Genomic DNA, 18,543 nt, shown 5'->3' with positions numbered 1-18,543 from the left:
TCTTTGCATAATTTTTGCCATGTCCATGTGTTCCTAGGTCATCATTTAAAGTACCATCTAACACATACCGAACAAAACTAGAACTTTCTTGAAGTAACTAATGATTAGAGAAATAGTAGAATGTCATGGCATTGGGGTTCGGCTATATTTTTATGTTGGTTGCCGAAAACCTAACACAACCCTCCTCTTTTATCCGGGTTTGGGACCGGCTATGTACCGCAAGTGTAACATAGGCGGAGTTTAGAGAAATAGTAGAATGACTTGTTTAAATTCATATTTTAATTTGGTTTAAAAAGACAAATTATACACATAAGATAAACTAAAAGAATAATGCACAATCTTGTTTTTGTCTGTTTTTATCCATTATTTCAATGAAGTATAAATTATTTTATTTGAATTTGTCATGTGATTTAATCATGTATAACCTCTCATCATTAATAAAAGATGAAAAATTTAAGCAACTACATGTATAAAATATCATCTTGTTTTCATTCTATTTCAAATATAAAAAAAAGTTTAGAAAAATGAAAAACAAAAGAGAAATATTTTTCAATCAAAATTAACATATCGATTAAAAAAAAATGTAGAAAATTTTCAATACATAACAAATTGGATATCATAAATTTCCAGTCTGCCACCAGAGGGCAGCCAAAGTTTACACATGAATGATCTCTTCATGAAGGATTATCTGTAATTGACAAACAATTTCTAGTTAGTTCTTATCAGCACCTTCATCAAAATCTCTGGAAACTCCAACCCTGAAATCCAGCTGTTTCTGATGTTTATTGCGGCGGCGCTCATCGAAATCATCCCATCCTTCAAACTGCAAGAAAATACCAGTATATTGCAACTCTGTTTCTTAGGCATTCCGTGATCCAAAGAACTAACAGAACTATGATAAACTTCCATTTTAAAAAAATAATACCAACAAGTCTTATCCCAGCAGTGGGATCCGCTATCATAGATCAAACGACGTCAAAATTCCCTCTCATAGAATACATTTGTGCCTTATCATATATATGTTTGATTAAAAGAAGTAAGAAAGATGTTCAGACCTGGCGAAGAATATCAATGGTAATTTCTGTGTTGTGGAGATCCAGCGTAGAGAGCTGAAGGCAAGTCTTGAATAGTTTAGAAGGAAGAGATTTCATGGCATTGTTACTCAGATACAAAGCCTGCATAGTGGTAAAAGTGGAGAAAGAAAGTAATATTTTGATGCCTGTAATGGTTATATAAAAGGGGAAATCATGTAATTCTGAAAAAAACAAACTGTCTTTAATAGCAGCATAAAGGGTGTATATGCATGGTTTAGTATGTGGTAATCCACTGTTTATAAAATTATGTGAAAAGGTATTAATAACCAACCATTTGTGAAGTAGAGTATAGAATAAAGACCTTCATTTGATACATCAAAGTAGCACAAATTTGCAAGAATGAAACAGTAACAGGCTAACAGCATATAATGAAAGTTCCTAATGTCCAATCATAAATAACATGAAAAGTTGATGATGAAGCAAGGGAGAAAGAACACTGTTTCTTGTTTTATAAGGCCAAAATGGGGAAAATAGGACACCTTCAAATTCTTAAAACTGCTAAATGTCTCTGGCAATTCTGACAAGAAATTTGAAGAGAAATCAACCTGTGCCACAAGAAAATTACATAAGCATTTAAGAGTACATTTCATCCATATGTTATAGTTTTGCAAAACTATTTGGGTAGTTCCTCTGGAATCACAAATTGAGAAAGACGACTTGAAACAAACAACCGTACCTCAACAAGAGAATGACAATTTCCTAAAGATTCACCAACTGTATTCATCCTGAGAAAAAGAGACACGTCAATCAATACAATAAAATTTTACAGATAAAATAACTTGGTGTTAGTATTTGTTCAGAACAGTTTTAGAACAGAAGTTACTGAACAAGACAAACGTTGGAACGGATTCTTCAGCTAAGTATTGTACCTATTATTGTTGACTCGCAAAACTTCTAATTGGGTAAGCTTCCCAATTTCATTAGGAAGGCCAACCAACTTATTATTGGATACATGAAGTTCCCTTAAGGCGGTTAAAGATCCCAGTGCAGATGGCAAAGTAGTCAAACTGCAGAAATCATGTGAAATAAGCAAATTACATAAAGGACCAATCAATTTCAATCAACATATGGATCTATAAGGCAAATTTGATACAGAATATGATTTATCCCCACAAATTTTCTAAGGATTTAACACGATACATAGAATTAAATACTAAAACAGAACACATGAGGTAAGAGGTATTGGTAGTCTAAGACAAAATGCTAGTAGTATGCTAGAGTTAGAAACATTTAAGACCATTAAACTAAAAAATTCACCTAAACTTGTGGAGCTTTAAAAAAAAAAAAACTAACTAACTCAAATTGTAAACTTCAGAGTTTACTCATAAAATCGTAAAACTTGTGAGAGCTTATGAGTTGACTTGAGAGTGATGACCTTGAAAAACATAATGAAAGGACTTAGGAGCATAAATACCTACATCCTTGACCTCTTCATATGTAGAGCGTAACTAACTACGGCCTATTATGATGGTATGGAGTAGAGAGTAGACAATCAACAAATGATAATCCCTAATACATGCAATCTTGATGAGTTGATGTAAATTCTTTGTTGTTCTATGTGAGTTAGGACAAAAACAAGTGCACAATGAATAGTTGCCAGGAGGCCCATGACGTCAATGATGATCTACTCACTTGTTCTGGTTTAATGATAATACTGTTAGGTACTTCAGAGGTGTTAGTCCTTCCCAGCTGATTGATTCATCCGATAAGCAGTTTGCATTAATGAATAGCTTCTGCAGAATTTTCAAAGTTGCAAGGTGTGTTAAATTAAACATTACTTCCTCTAAAATGTTTGTATGCAGATGAAACAGAAAACCTATAAAGGGATACAGAAGTTCAGCTTACCTCTAGACCAGTAAGATGAGCAATCGCAGAAGGGAGGGTTTTAATTGAATTGTTGTTGCAATCTAGAACTCGAGCAGAAGACTCACAAGCCCACACTTCATCAGGTATGACCTACTTAAATTGAAATTGCTATGAAAAATGAGAATGCAAGAACAATAATTGACAAGCAATTTTAATTTTAAATACCATATGCAGGAAAGAAAGAAAGGATGAAAAATCTATTTAGGTTGCCTTTTGCCATTGTTGTCTTTTTGCTACTCCCTTTCCTTTCACAATTAAGGCAGACAGAAATTTCAAATGACTAACCACCAAATAACCTTCAAATAAAAACATGTCATTAAGTAAAATTAAACATGTGCCTCTTTCTTATACATCGATTGTTAAGCTCCAACTCCAAGATTTCCAATATAATTTGATTAATATATCGTAAAATCATGAACTGTTTATTACCTCCAAGTTGCATTCAGACAATGCTACAACCCCAGTCACCTTCCAACGTTCCACCCTGTTCTTCACAGGAACTTTATTCGCATCATTACTCGACCCAGAATGGCTATCTCTCCTCAATTTGGGAACAACCTGAGCTTTCTTCAAGACAGGACCCTCCTACACAAGAAATTTTAAATCTTCATGCTGCATTTTAGTATTTTACTGAGTGTAATAGGAAGTAGAAACAACAACAACAACAACAACAATAAAGCCATATCCCATTACATGGAGTTGGACACATGGATCAAACGATATCATTGAGCTCTATCATGTTTCAGTGAAACTGTTTTACACGTAGATCTCCTTTGACCACCTCATGTATGGTCTTCTTGGATCTTCCTCTATCTTTCAACCCCCTGATTACTTTCCATCTCATCCACCCTCCTAACTAAATGCTCTACTGATCTTCTTGTCATATATATATATATATATTCTCACCCCATAACTTCTTGATGAAATCACACAGTATTGGTGATGATCAATCATGCTAGAATTTAGTTGATTTGTTTGACCACAATTTCCTTTCAAGATATACATTTTTCATCAACTTCCTAGTATGGCTTGCACGGTAGGAATTCTAGTTTAAGCCAAGCTTTCCCTTCGTTTTATTGCCTACCAAAAGCAAATAAACAAATCTATTGAATACTATCTCCATAGCACAAAAATAAAACCCCTTTGAATGCTTCGTCGAATCAAGTAGTTGAGTAAACATTTTAAGATGAAAACCACACCAGAGGTAATCAATCCTGTTTGAGCATTAAAATCGCTATACGGAGCACACCTCTCCGAACAACGATTTCTCCATACCCATGCCTCAAACCCAAGACACGTTAGAAAGGGCAGCCTTTACACAAGCATCCGGCATTAACACTGGATCCAAAGAAGGATCGCACCTAAAGAGTGTAATGCAGACAGCCTATCTTGATAATTGCATCAGTAGCCAATTCCACAGCTTGAACCCGTGACTTCGAGGTCACACAGAGACAACTCACGTATTGCTCTAAGACTCCTCTTCCAAGACCACACGTTAAGGGGTCAAAAATTCTGCCACTCAAATGGGCCATGTGTTGCTTGGGAGCTTTACCCTATAATGGAGCAACCATGTTGAAAGAAACCAAATATCGGGATTGAACAAACTCTATAAGAGTATTAGGACCGTCTCATATTCTCAATTCTCATGTTGATTCTAAGAGAGAAAGACACAAAATTTATCATATTGCCCTAAAGCCAAAACAATCAATCCCCACTTTCTTTCTTTTACTAAAGTAAGTACCATTAGCAACAAAAAGCAAAGAAAGAAAGAAACGAATAACTGCATATAGAAGACAAGAGAAGAGAATACCCCTTGATGTAAGCCCTGTGAAGCAAGAAGCATGAGCTTAGAGCCATTGGTCAAACCGGATGCTCCCAAAGTGTTGTGGTCTTCCAGAACCTTCCCTGTTTGTTATGATAAATTCAAAAACGAAAAAAAAGGAAAGGATAGTGAAAGCGGTTAGTTAGTTAGTTGGTTAGTTGCTTGCCTTTGAAGATGAGCTTCTGGCCACGTGGCAGGACGTTGGTGGAAGAGAGAAGGAGTGATTTGAGGTCTTTGATGGTTGATTCCGATGCGATTGAGATTGGTATCGTCTTCCCTCCGAACTTCACGTTTATGGCTATGCTTCTCGTTGAAGAAGGAGCTTCCTCCATTCTTATTCGATCCAATTCCAGAAATGGATTCGATTTTGCACTCCTTCACTGCATTCTTCTATGCTTCGCCTCTTCCTAAATTTTCAGTTAAAATTATTTAGGGGTATTTTAGGAAATCAAAATATAATTACTATCTGATAACTAAATACAGAAATGCTAATTTTCAAGAATCGTGTACTAATCAAGTAGAAAAATTTAGGTAATTTAGCATTTTTATATAAAATAAAAATTAAAAAATTATTATTTTTATTTTTGTAATTTTTTGAAAATATCCCAGCAATTTTAATGGAATTGTTTGTTTGATGTAACATACTAGCACAAGAAATCTTCCCATGGTTCAAAAATTGACCGAAGTAACAAAAGAATTAGCTACTATACTATTTTAATTTTTTTTTGGTGACAAAATGAAATACTATTTTAATTTAAGATAAAAATGAATTGTCATTAAATCAATAAAAAAATTAGAAAATTAGTAAATAAAATTTTTGTGGATAATTTATTTAAAATAATAAAAAATAATTTAAAAAATATATTTTATATATGTTAATATATTATTTTATTATATTGATTAAATTTTATTTAAAATTTTAAATTTTTCAACATCTAATTTTACTAGTTCAATAATCAATTCAAATTTTATAACTTTAGATTTTTCAGCTCACTCTTTTATTTAAAATTTTAAACAATAAAAAGAGGAGGATGATGATAATAATAAAAAAGGATGAAGAGAAAAAAAAAAAGAAAAAATTAAACAACAAAAATAACAACGTGAAGAAAAAAATAAGATAGTGGTGACGGTAATAACGACGACAACGATAGCAGTAGTGATGATGACAATTGCATTAAAAAATAAATACAAAAAAATAAATACAAAAAAAGGAAAGACGATAATGACAACTAAGGAAAAGAAGACCTATGTTCAAAAGAATAGACCACTAAAGAAAACACTTTATTGATATTCAAATAAATATATGAATTTGGTTTATTAGGGGTGTCTCCGGATTGGATATCGCCGAAAGTTCGATCCGATCCGCACAATTTTCATCGGATCGGATTGGATATGATATATTTTTAATCAAACTCTTTTTAAATAACAAAAATAAAATAATACAATATATGAATAATAATTACTAACTAAAACATACAAATAAGTAAATATAATACCAAATATATATTTATTTATTTATTTTTAATTATTATTGTGCGGATCCGCGGATATAGAGCAGATATCCGCGACCCGATCCGCAAAGGGTACAGATCGGATCCGATCTGATCAATTTGCGGATTGGATTGTATCCGCAATTTTCGGATCGGATTCGAATATTTACCGCGGATCTACGAATACGATCCGATCCATGGACACCCCTATGATTTATAGTTTTACTAATGCCGTTTATCCATCAATTTATTTGTTCAAATACAAAATAATTAAGATTTGTAATATTAAGAAAAATTTCAAAAATAACAAAAAAATAATACCTAGTACATTCAAATTAAAAAAAGCGTTGATTATCGATACAAAAATACAATATTTTTGCGGCCATTTAGTCGGAGAAATACGCTAAATAAATTCGAAAAATACAATGGTCCTCAGATAGCAGTGGTTCTAAACCGTCGAAAATTATCATCGAATTCAATAACCACCACTAAATCAACCAACGTTATTCGTTGGTATTGTAACAGTTGTGCTAGCGGTTTATTAAAATTGTCGCAATGTTAAATCTCCACCCCCTAAACAGCAATGCTTCTAAAACCGCTGATATGTTATTTTGCGACAGTTTAAAATTACTGTAAATCCATAAAAAAAATCGCCACAAATTACCTGTTCTTTTGTAGTGCTAGGCGTCTAGGCCTCATTGGGCTAAAACTTTTGATTGGGTTACTGTGGTTTTACAAACATAACCATATCCATATTTATGAACAAAAAAAAAAGAAAAAAAAAGAATAAGATCAAAATAGGATATAAGTTACTAGATATCTAAACATAAATTATATGTAATACTATCTTAAAACTTTTTCAATCTATGAATATAAGATGGTTTTATTTCTATACACGATATAAGATCCTGCTCCAAGACAGAAAAGCTGCTTATCTTTGTTTTAGGTATTGTTTGTTTGGATTGAAAGACCAGTGGAAAGAAAATAAAAGAAAAGAAGTAAGAGGGAAAACATTTATTTTCCCTTGTTTGTTTAGAATGAAATTTTTAATGGAAAACTAAAATAGTGTAAAATTCAGAGTGGGTCCCACCTAAAATTTTTCTTTCCAACCCTGGACGGAAAACTGAAGGAAAAAGGAAACCCAACAGCATTATCTCATATTTGCCCTTTTATAAAAAAAAGAGAACAAAAAATAGAAAAGAGTTCTTCTCCAAGCATGGCGAAATTGAGAGGGACATAGAAGTATTGAAGCTCTGTTTTCACCACAAAATCAGAGTGCATTTCTTCTTCAATCTTGTTGTTAGTATCAACATTGTACTACAATTATTCTCAATCTAACCTTACACAAACAGGTTAGGGTTCTACGATCTCTGATGTGAAAAAGTTGTCATTTTTCTTCTTTCCTTCATATGTGAAACGACTTCTGCAGTATGAAATCTGTGGTAGTTCTTGACATTTTTATTTTTAATTTGTATTGATAGCTTTATTGTCTCTATCTTTTTATTTTATTCTTTTTTTTTTTTTGCGTTGAGCTACGGTGCCTTGTGATTTGAGTGCGTTACTTTGTTCTGTTCTGTCATAACTAAGAAATAGAAAGTTGTGATACTAAAAAATCCAGAACTTTTTAAATCTGTTGGTTACAAATAAAATGTTAGGGTTTTATCTATTTCAGATATAGGTAATATTTTGTATATGTACATTATTTATTCTGTTGTTGTTAATGTTAACTTTTGGCTTTTGTACCCCAAAAATGATATTGCAAGATCTAAATTTAAAATTCAATAATTATAGAAAAAAATTGCTTTTCATTCAGTGTTTGCTTTAAACATGTTTGATTAATTTTGTAGTTTCAGCATGTAATAGACTTGGTGATGAAGATTGGAAGTTGTTTTACTGCATAATTTTAACTGTAAGCACGGCATGGAAAACTTTTTTTTTTTTGATGATTTTCCCTTATTCCAAATATGCAATCCTATTCTGGTTGAAAATCAAGAGCATGGATCAGATGTTTCCATAGGTAATCAGAGACTTATATATATCGTTGAGAGTCAAGGACATTTATTAACTGTTCTCAAAGAAAATTGAGAGAGGGATAAGCAACTTTGTACAATAACAATGTTGTGTTATACTGTCTATATGTTATATTTACTTAAAGTGATGGCTAAAAAAGTTGACAAACCCATAAGAGATCACATTATTGGGAGAGAAGAGATTCGAGCCACTTTGTTACAACAGTTGCGCGAAACTAATAGGTGCCGTGATATTTTACGAATGAGCCCACATGCCTTTGTAGAGTTATGTGCAAAATTAAGGGCAACCGGCCATGTGAAGGATACTATACATGTCACAGTTGAGGAGCAAGTAGCTAGATTCTTATATATTATAGGTCATAATGTTAAAAATAGAACCATTTTATTCTTCTTCCACCGGTCTGGAGAGACAATCAGTCGTAATTTTCATGCTGTTCTAAGAGTTGCAATCTCACTTGAAGAAGAGTTTTTTCAACAACCTTCCGGAACAACCATTCCCTCAGAGATTCTTTGAAGCAATAGATTTTATCCATATTTTAAGGTATGATTAGTTATACATTGAATTAGACAATCATAATTAGTATACAAAACAACTTTTCTTTTTAATTAAGTAATATGTGTAGGACTGTATTGGAGCCATTGATGGAACACATGTTAGAGTCAAGGTTCCAATAGCTGATCAACCTAGATTTCGTGGAAGAAAAGAATGGCCAACTCAAAAGTGTACTTGCTGCGTGTGGTTTTGATATGAGATTCACATATGCTTTAGCAGGATGGGAAGGCACTGCATCTGACTCTAAAGTTCTTAAAAGTGCACTATCAAGGGATGATAGGCTCAAAATTCCAAGAGATTTATCTATTAAAATTTTTTTGACATGTTTAAATAAAGTGGTGACATCTAAAGTATAGTCTTTTTATATTATTTTTTTTAGACAAATTTTATCTTGGGGATGCTGGATTCATGCTTAAACATGCTCTAATAACTCCATATCGAGGCATAAGATACCATTTAAAGGAATTTGTTGGACGTGAACCTGAAAATGCATATGAATTATTTAACCTTCGTCATTCTTCGTTACGAAATATGATCGAAAGATCCTTTGGAGTTTTGAAAAAAAGATTTGCAATTATAGCAGGTGGTACAGAACCTTATTATGACGTAGAGGTTATGGTTGACATTGTCCTAGCATGCATTATACTCCACAACTTTTTAATGGGTGTAGATCCTGACCAACACTTAATTTCTCAAGTGGATCGAGAATTACAAAATAATAATCCAGAAGCCACTAATGAGGAAAGAGAAGAAGTAAATGAAGATTACAGGCGAGGTGCAGCGCTTAGGGATAACATGGCGGCTCAAATGTGGGCTGACTATCAAATTGAAAGATGAGACTTATTTGAACCTTCATCCTTACGAAGGGGAATGAAATTTTTTTGAACCAAAGTGAATGTAATGTGTGAATATCATGTGAATGTTAGGACTATTATGTGTCAAACTAATATTTTCAAAGGTGTAATATTCATGAGTATTGTGAAAAGCATGATATTACTATGTATGAAGTGTGTAGTTGAAACATTCACTTATGATGATAATTATTTTTTAAAATTAATTTAATTACTTGTATTGTAGGAATTACTTCTAAAGGTAATATTCCTGGTTAATTGATGAATTCATCATTAACACTTTTTATATCATTATTTCATTGAAGTTAATTTATAGAAGATTGTTTTTATAATTTAGCTCTTAATTTTTCAGGTTAAGACCAAATGCCAAAGAAGATGGCATTTCAAGGTGACACATCAATCAAAGACAATTTAAGATGGACTGAAGAAATGGATGCAGCTTTCCTTGATGTTTTGATTGAGGAATGTAGCAAAAGAAACAGAGTTGACGGCACTTTTACAACAACTGCATATGTCAACGTTCTTGCAATTCTAAAAACTTCATTCGGGAACCATCTTCGTAAATATAATCTTAAGAATAGACTGAAGACTTTGAAGGATCAATTTGGAGTTTGTTACGACTTTCATAACTTAAGTGGATTTTCATGGAACCCAGAAACCAAACTCTTTACCGCTGAACCTGAAGTTTGGACTGATTTAATTAAGGTAATTAATTTCATGATAAGTTGTTACTAAAGTTTATAGATACATTTGCGCATGATAAGTTGCAATATGAAATTATTTTGACCTGTGATTCTAAATGATTAAAATTCTTTACAAGTGTCAAATTTACACATAATATATGCTTCCTCTATCTAAAAAATTTTAACAAATAACTAATATGTGAGGACTAGATTTTCATGAAGCTATTGTTCTTGTATATACTTATCTATGAAACTACTCACAACTTAAGGAAAGAAAACCATATAATTAAATTAATATATATGCATCTATTTTTTTTATATAGGCAAGACCAGATGCAAAAAAGTGGATGCGAATTTCCATCAAACATTATGATAAATTGTATTTTATATACGGTCAAGACAGAGCAACTGAAAATATTGCTGGAAGTGTCAAAGAAAGAAATAAAAGTATGGCCAAGATGAAGGAAACAATTAATTTGAATGAAGATGAATATCAGGGGTTTGAGTGTGAGTGGAATGATTGGCAACCTACCACTCATTCAACTAGCTTTGTTGCAGAGGAGAGCCCTGATTTAGGTAACTCAAACCAATCTAATGGAACACAAGGAAATCATAGAGGTTCTAAGCGTAAAGCACCAATGAGTGGTTTATTTGATGCTGATATGGAACGAATGAGTAAAGGTATTCAAGGATTGACAGATATGTTGAAGGATGGGAATAATTACTATGATAAATCACTTGATATTACTTCGAAGCAAGCGTTAACAGCGGAAAGGCAAGCTGAAACAACTGAGAAACAAGTTATGCTAGCAGAAAGACAAGTTCTGATAGTTGAAGAACAAATTCAAGTTGCCAAGATCCAAGCTCAAGCTGTTGAGAGAGGAATTACATTCCTAGAACAAAGTAGAGCTCGAATTTACTCTGAAAATGATGTGTATAACGAGCTAAAGAAATTGGGTGTTGTTAAAGAGATCTTTTGGAGTTGCTACCGTTTTCTCTATAGAGATGAAAGAGCAAAATGAGAATTTTTTGGTGTTCCCTTTGAAGATCGCCACGGTGCATTGTATGACTTAATGAAGAAAGCTGGTGCAATTTAAGAGGAACACAATCAGTAATGGTAAAACATATTTTGTGCATGTTTAGGATTTTAGGATCTAATGTTGTATAATTTTAGTAGAGCCTCTATATTTTGTAATTAATATACTCATGAGAGTCTTAAAAGAGGCTTATGGTTGGTATATGCTTATGCATTTTGAATATGTAGTTATATATCTTGGATATTGACTGAAGTATATATTTAATGCATCAAAAATTTCATATTATAATATTAGTGTTGTTGTAGTTGCTCTTTGATTAATAGACCCTTTAAAACTACCAGAATTTATGTGGTTGATTATACTGAGGGTGCTAGAATTTCAAAGGTGGTATGCAAATTATTTGGTGTTAATAAATTTGTGTTGTTGATATATCAATTGGATAGTAGATTAGTATTGTGCTTGGAATTTGAAACATATAATGTTTCTTGTTGAAGATAATAAATTTATAAGAAATAGCTTTAAAATATATGAAACTTCAAATCCTTCAAAATATATATACTATTAAAAGAGCAAGCACATGTGTTAGAATATTTTTTTACTGTTGATGTGTATGAAGAGAATTCAGTAGAATTTGTATTAGCTATCCATCATGCTTTGCATGAATCGGGCTGGAGTTTTTTTTTTTAATAATTTAAACAATACATTATATTTTGTCTTAAATTACATGAAGTGATACATTGTGTGATGTATAATTTTATTTGGTATGACTCAAACTTATTATAACATAAAAAAACTATGATTGATGATCTATCTTTAAATTATTAATTGTATTAATATATTTAATTTTATTTTAATTATTTTAAATTAAATAATAAATTTATATACATAGAATATCCTTTTTAAAATACAAAAACAAAAATATCATTTACTACTAATTTATTCTTCTTTCTTCCTAATTTTTTTTTAACCAAACAAAGAAAATTATTCTTTATTTTCTTTTCTTTCTTTCCATTTTTCTTTCATCCAAACAACTCAAAAAAAAAATAAAAATACATTTAAATTCTTTTCTTTCTTTTCTTTCTTTTTTATTTTCTTCCTTTCTATTTTCATCTTCCCATCCAAACAAATCCTTAATGAGCTTATCTAACTACTGGGTGGTTATTAAATGAATAATGTCATACAATACATGGTGGTAATCTAAGATCCTGTGTTGTGACTTGTGAGGGTAACATTGCATCTTAGAGGTGATTAAAAAATTGATTAAAATGGAATAACGTAAAATTCACTTAAAAGCCAGGCTGTGATCCTAACACCAAACAACGATGTGTCAGTGAAGTGTGATGCCAGACACTTTTTCTCATGCTTCTGAAATTCTCAGTTCTCACCTTGCTATCCACTGTCAAAATTCTTTATTTAAAGCAGGTAATAAAATTTCAAGCAACAAAAATTAAATAATTATGACAAGTCTTAATTTATATTTTAATACTTAAATAAATAAAAATTAAATATTTATATGTTATCTTTGAAAATATTAAAAAATAATAACCATTTGCTGAAGCAAATGTATTACTATTGTTGACAATTTTTCTTTACTGTTTAGACTTATATCCTTGACAGTTATCTGAGAGAGTAATAAGTAATGATTTTTTTCTGTAGCCATAATTTTTGTCCCAAATTTGAGCTTTGTCTAATAAAGTTTTTAATGAAATAATTTGTCTAACGAATTATGAGATAGGGTATTCTTCTTTTAAATTTTTTTGAAGGGGAAGATTCAATAAGACATTATTTTATTCTCTAAAGGACACTAAAAAAAAGAGTTATACAATATATTATGGCGAAGTTCCTATATTTTGAACTGAAATTTAAGTGTTAAATTAATAGAATTAGTTATAAGGAGATATATACTAGCTAACTAGCTTAATCAGTTATGAATTATTCCCTTTAACTATAAATAGTCATTCAGATGCTAACCTAATCGAATCAAATCAGTTGACAATAGCGTACAATAATATTATTGGCCTATGAATAACAATGTCTTTTTGTCTTAGATCATCAACTCCATTTGACTTTTACTTCAACTAAGGCTTGTCAAGATAGAACATTAGAAGCTTAAAAGAATTTCCAGTCTATAACTATTTATCCAAAGAACAAAAACACTTTACAATTTCAAAATTTTTAATCAGAACTTAATAATTAGTAGCATATATGCAGCTAGTATACCCCTTCTCCTAACACCTATAGGTATTCATTTATTTTTAGAGTAAAATCTTGGCCTTTTTTTATTTTTATCATTTTTTTAATTTAAACAACTTGCACTTTAATAATTAAAAAATAATAATTTATTCTTTATTTATTTTTATTAGACACATGACTCCTTTTTAAAAAGTGGTATAAAATACTTACATGTGATATTAATTTATACTATTTGATCTTCGTCTGTCTTATATGAATGATAACTATTTGATTTAGACTGTTTATCATTTATATAATCGTCAAAACAATGTTGCAGAAAGAGATGATAACTATTTAATTAAAATATTATTTTAATAATTATGTAAGAGCTAAAGTGCTAAAATATATTACGTCGTCACAAGTAAATATTTTTCGTCATCTTCTGCCAAAAATTTTTACAAAAAAACTCATGCCTCTAATAAAAAAATAATAAGAGTTGAATTGTCATTGTTTAATTGTTAAAGTATAAATTATCTAAATTAAAAAATGATAAGACTGAAAAAAAAATTTACTCTTATTTAATTTTTACTATAAAAAAAGATCAAGAATTTATCGAAGTTACAAGTAATTCAGTCAAAACTCTCTTATATCCGAGATAATTCAAATATTATTAATTGTTACCATTTGCTAGATATCTAAATTTGTATTATTAAATTATGTCAAAAGACAATACAATGAATAAGGCTAATTTTTTTTTATATTGGATTGTTATTGGTGTTTTTCATTAATATTATAATATTTTGGTGTAATACAGTATTATGGGATAAGAAGAAATCGTGAGTAACGATTTCAAATAAGACAAAAAAATTAAAAAAAAATTAATAGAAATCGTGAATTACGATTTCAAGTAAAACAAAAAAAAAATAAAAAATCGTGAGTCACGATTTCAATTTTTTAATTTAAAAAAATGTGATTTATGAAATCGTTATTAACGATTTTTTTTGTTATGCAAATCGTTATCGTTAATAACGATTTGTATTATGCATCACACTTGTGAAATACACATATTTTAACTCATATTATTACACCATTTCATTCCTCATATAAAAAATAATTAACTCCAATGAATAACACATGGTAATATAAAATTGCGAAAATGAATATTCTTATTATAAATTAAGATATTAAAAATAATTGGATGCCTCAATAGTCAAGATCAGAGGCACGAAGTCAGTTAGTCAAAGCTAGAAATTTGTAGTGGAAATTCTTCACCATAATCAAGAAGAAGAACACAATGTTTGCATTAATTTGTTTCCATAATCACATGTAAAGCAAGGGTGGCATCTTTCTCTAGATTGTTCAAAAGTGTTAAATCAATAACAACATGGCATGTGGTTAGAACTTACTCTTAGTAATGTTAATCTTGGATCCCTCCTTGCATCCACTTTTTTTATTATTGTAATTTTTTTTCTTTTTTTTTTTATCTCTTCACCCTGCGCCACCATGTGAAACTTTTCAGTATCCACCCACTTTGATGTTGGAGGGTTACTGAAAAAGGTTTAGCTTTTTTGGAAGCCATTGATGCTATTCTTACAAACAAGGCGTGTTCAAGATATATATCGTGCCATATGACCCCAAGTGGTCACTATGAACACAATCTTCTGCCCTAAATACTTTTTACATTAAACATGTATAATTCTCTTTATCTTTATATAAAATTAATAGTTAAAAATAGTTAGATGATAATTTAGTCAAATATATTAAATTATCTAATAATATTTAATTAATAATTTTATATAAAAATAACTACATATAAATTTTTATCACATTTTAATTATTTGTATTTTTTGTTCTCACTTTTATATTAGATTAAAATGTTAATTCACATTTTATGAGAGATTTTATCCTCATATAATATTTGAATAATTAATATTTAAAAACTTATAGCCTTTTAAGAATCAATATCTTCATAAATTAGTTCTTAAATTTATAAAAAAAATAGAAATACTTAAGAAAAATAAAATTTATTACCGAGATACTATTTACAAATTATAATAAAAATAAAAAATAATTTTTTTATGTGAAGTTGCTAGTTAAGAGTCGTTATTCGTTAGATAACAATTTAGTAAAATATATCAAATCATCTAATAGTAATTCGAGACCTCTAAATGAAGAAGAAAGACTATGACATTTGAGTTATAGTTTGTTGGCATTTTTTTTTCGTTCTTACTTTTATGTTAGAGTAAAGTATTATTTGATTTTAGAAAGATTAAAATCTTAATTTACATTTCATAAAGAGATTTTATTCTCGTATAGTATTTGAATAATTAATATATGGGATAAGTATTGTTTTGGTACCTAACGTTGAGAGTCAGAATCGAAACCATCTTTAACATAATTTTTTTATTTAGAATCATCTTTAACATTTTTTTTCGTATTTAAATCGTCCTTTTAACTTTTTCTGGACAAAAATGCCCTCTACTACTATCAGCACATTTACTTTCACCACCACCACTACCACCTTTACTTCCACCACCAAGAAAAATAACATTAATAAAATTAACACAAATTCAATAAATCAAGGAATCAGAAATTCAACTTAACAATCATATCAACACACAACAACAATAAAATCAGAAAACAACAAATCAAAATCAGAAGTAGAGACAGTCATAGAAGCAGAAGCAGAGGCAGTAATAGAAGAAGAAGCAGAAGCTCAAGTTGAAGCAGAAGTTCAAACAGAGAAAGAAGCAGAAGAAAAAGCAGAGACAATCACAGAAGTAGAAGAAGAAGAAGAGGCAGAAGAAGAAGCAGAAGCAGTCACAAAAGAAGAAGCAGCGTCGGCGGGTCCCCCTCCCGATAACTACGCGACGGCGGCGACGAACTCTAGCAGCGCCGGCGCATCTCCTTCAAAACGTGTTCTTTTCTTTTTTTTAATTTTATAATTTTTTATTAAAGTAGGAGTATTTTAGGAATAAAATTAAAAATTTTATTAAAAATGATGATTTAAATACGAAAAAAAATATTAAAGATTCTAAATAAAAAATTACGTTGGAGATAGTTTCGATTCTGATCCTCAACGTTAGGGACAAAAAAAACCTTATCCCTTAATATATTAACAACTTGAATTTAAATCCTTTAAAGTGAGAAAGTTGGTAAAATGATAAAATAAAGAATTAATCACTATTGATTTTGTAACTTTTATAAAATGTATGTCCCACTGTTAATTATTTTAATTTAAAAGTGATTAACTTCTCACTTTACTACTTTACCAATTTTCTCACTTTAAAATATTTTGATCGTAAAAACTTATAGCCTTTTAAAAATCAATATCCTCATGAATTAGTTCTTAAATAAAAAAATATATTAAAAATAAATAAGAAAAATAAGATTTATTACTGAGATACTATTTACAAATTAAATATTCCACACCATTCACTTTAGTTATTTGCATATTTATATGAAGAAACCCAACATGAAGAGAGTTGAATATAAAATTATCTACTAAAATACCCACACTTCTGAGCTGAGGGCTAAATATTATGCATAAAAGTGTAAGTTTTAATTAAGCCAAAAACCGTAAAAAAAGAATTAATGTGGACGAAGGGAAAATTAGCCATAAAATGCAAAGAAGGCTGATGAACTGGATTTATTAAACAAAATATAAGGAATTAACTTGTAAGCAGTAAATATTAATTTTTTTATTGTTAAATTAGTTTATTATTAATTTTTTTTTTTTGAGGATTTATGGTTATGATTACAATTTAATGTTTAGAATTTTTGGTAGTAATGACATTAGTTTTGGATGATGAATAAAGGCGGGACGACGATGTAACTTTGGTTAAAAAATTTAAAGGGTATAATTTGATTATTGAAAGTTTGATGATGATTGTTTTAAGAAAAAAATTTATCTTTAAAAATTATTTTTGTGTCTCAAATTTTATAACAGACAATATTTTGGCAAAATTTGTCTCCGAAACAAAAATATATTTATGATTTTATTTCGATTTCTGCATTCGAACATAATTCTATCTCTAAATTTTTTTATTTATTTTTATATTTTTATCTTGAGACAAAATCCAAACAGACCCTAAACACACTCATGTACCTTAGGATGACATATGAAATATATTTACTATAAAAAGTGCATTATTAGTGTGGTACTTTAATTTTTTGTTCACTAGTTAGAAAGATACTTATGAGAGTAAAATAAAATGCAATTCTCAAACAAGGCATTATTAGTGTGGTACTTTAATTTTGCCCTTTTGCATTTTCCTTGATAAGGTTTTAATAAGGTATTTCCTATCATGGGAATATTACATTTTTTTTTACTAAGATTTTTTCACTAATTTTTTCTTAGTAAGGCTTTAATTAATAAGATATATCCTTAATGAACGTCATATGAATATCCTTAATTTGATCATATTCAGTTCAAATTTAAAAGGTATTAATAGCTAGCAGGTGATAATGATGAAAAACGAGAGAGAAAAATTAGAGTAATGTGTTGTTACATAAGGTATTAAACCTTGGCTTGCTATACAAGAAATGCAACTAATACTTTCAGCTCGCAGTGTTAATTAATTTATAAAACTAATAATCTAGGTACTTCTAGTTATTGTCATATATTCTTAATTTAAATTTAAAAATTTTAATTATTGAATCACTAATTAAAATTAAATTAGTGTATTTATCATGATGATTAAAATTAAGAACCCAAATTATATCTTTTATGAACAATTATATTTTCTTCATCAAAGAACTAACCAACTACGAATACAATTAACTAATAAATTTTGTAATAATTATAATATTATCAAAGATCAAACTAATCTCTATATTAACAAATTAGACTATAAATAAAATAAAATTCTAACATGTCCAACTACTTAACTAATTAACTTAATCTTTCATCCTCCCTCACATGAATATTAGAGGCTCTCTAATA

At 29.8% G+C, this 18,543-nt stretch overlaps 1 protein-coding gene across 1 annotated transcript; it reads right to left on the bottom strand.

The window, feature by feature from the left end:
* Window positions 1–545: 545 nt before the first annotated feature.
* LOC107473406 (LRR repeats and ubiquitin-like domain-containing protein At2g30105) lies at window positions 546–5,204 on the bottom strand. The gene is made up of 10 exons (XM_016092972.3): window positions 4,949–5,204; window positions 4,771–4,865; window positions 3,390–3,545; window positions 2,940–3,050; window positions 2,727–2,827; window positions 1,964–2,101; window positions 1,771–1,819; window positions 1,574–1,639; window positions 1,056–1,175; window positions 546–823 (listed from the first exon to the last, which is right to left on the bottom strand). Exons 1-10 carry the CDS (start codon window positions 5,112–5,114, stop codon window positions 713–715), a joined length of 1,113 nt encoding a protein of 370 aa, XP_015948458.1. The 5' UTR covers window positions 5,115–5,204; the 3' UTR covers window positions 546–712.
* Between the last annotated feature and the right edge of the window lie 13,339 nt (window positions 5,205–18,543).

Source organism: Arachis duranensis, chromosome 1 (genome assembly GCF_000817695.3).
Source record: "Arachis duranensis cultivar V14167 chromosome 1, aradu.V14167.gnm2.J7QH, whole genome shotgun sequence".
In the NCBI taxonomy this organism is placed as follows: domain Eukaryota; kingdom Viridiplantae; phylum Streptophyta; class Magnoliopsida; order Fabales; family Fabaceae; genus Arachis; species Arachis duranensis.
Note: the sequence above shows the minus strand (reverse complement) of the source record. Positions and strands in the feature narration are given on the sequence as shown.

Excerpts from the sequence above, each read along its gene's own strand:
- LOC107473406 (XM_016092972.3), bottom strand. The coding sequence starts at position 5,114 with ATGGAGGAAGCTCCTTCTTCAACGAGAAGCATAGCCATAAACGTGAAG. Across the intron at positions 2,102-2,726 it reads TTATCATTAAACCAGAACAA|TTTGACTACTTTGCCATCTG; the intron begins GTGAGTAGATCA and ends TGATTTCTGCAG. Across the intron at positions 1,820-1,963 it reads TTGCGAGTCAACAATAATAG|GATGAATACAGTTGGTGAAT; the intron begins GTACAATACTTA and ends TCTTTTTCTCAG.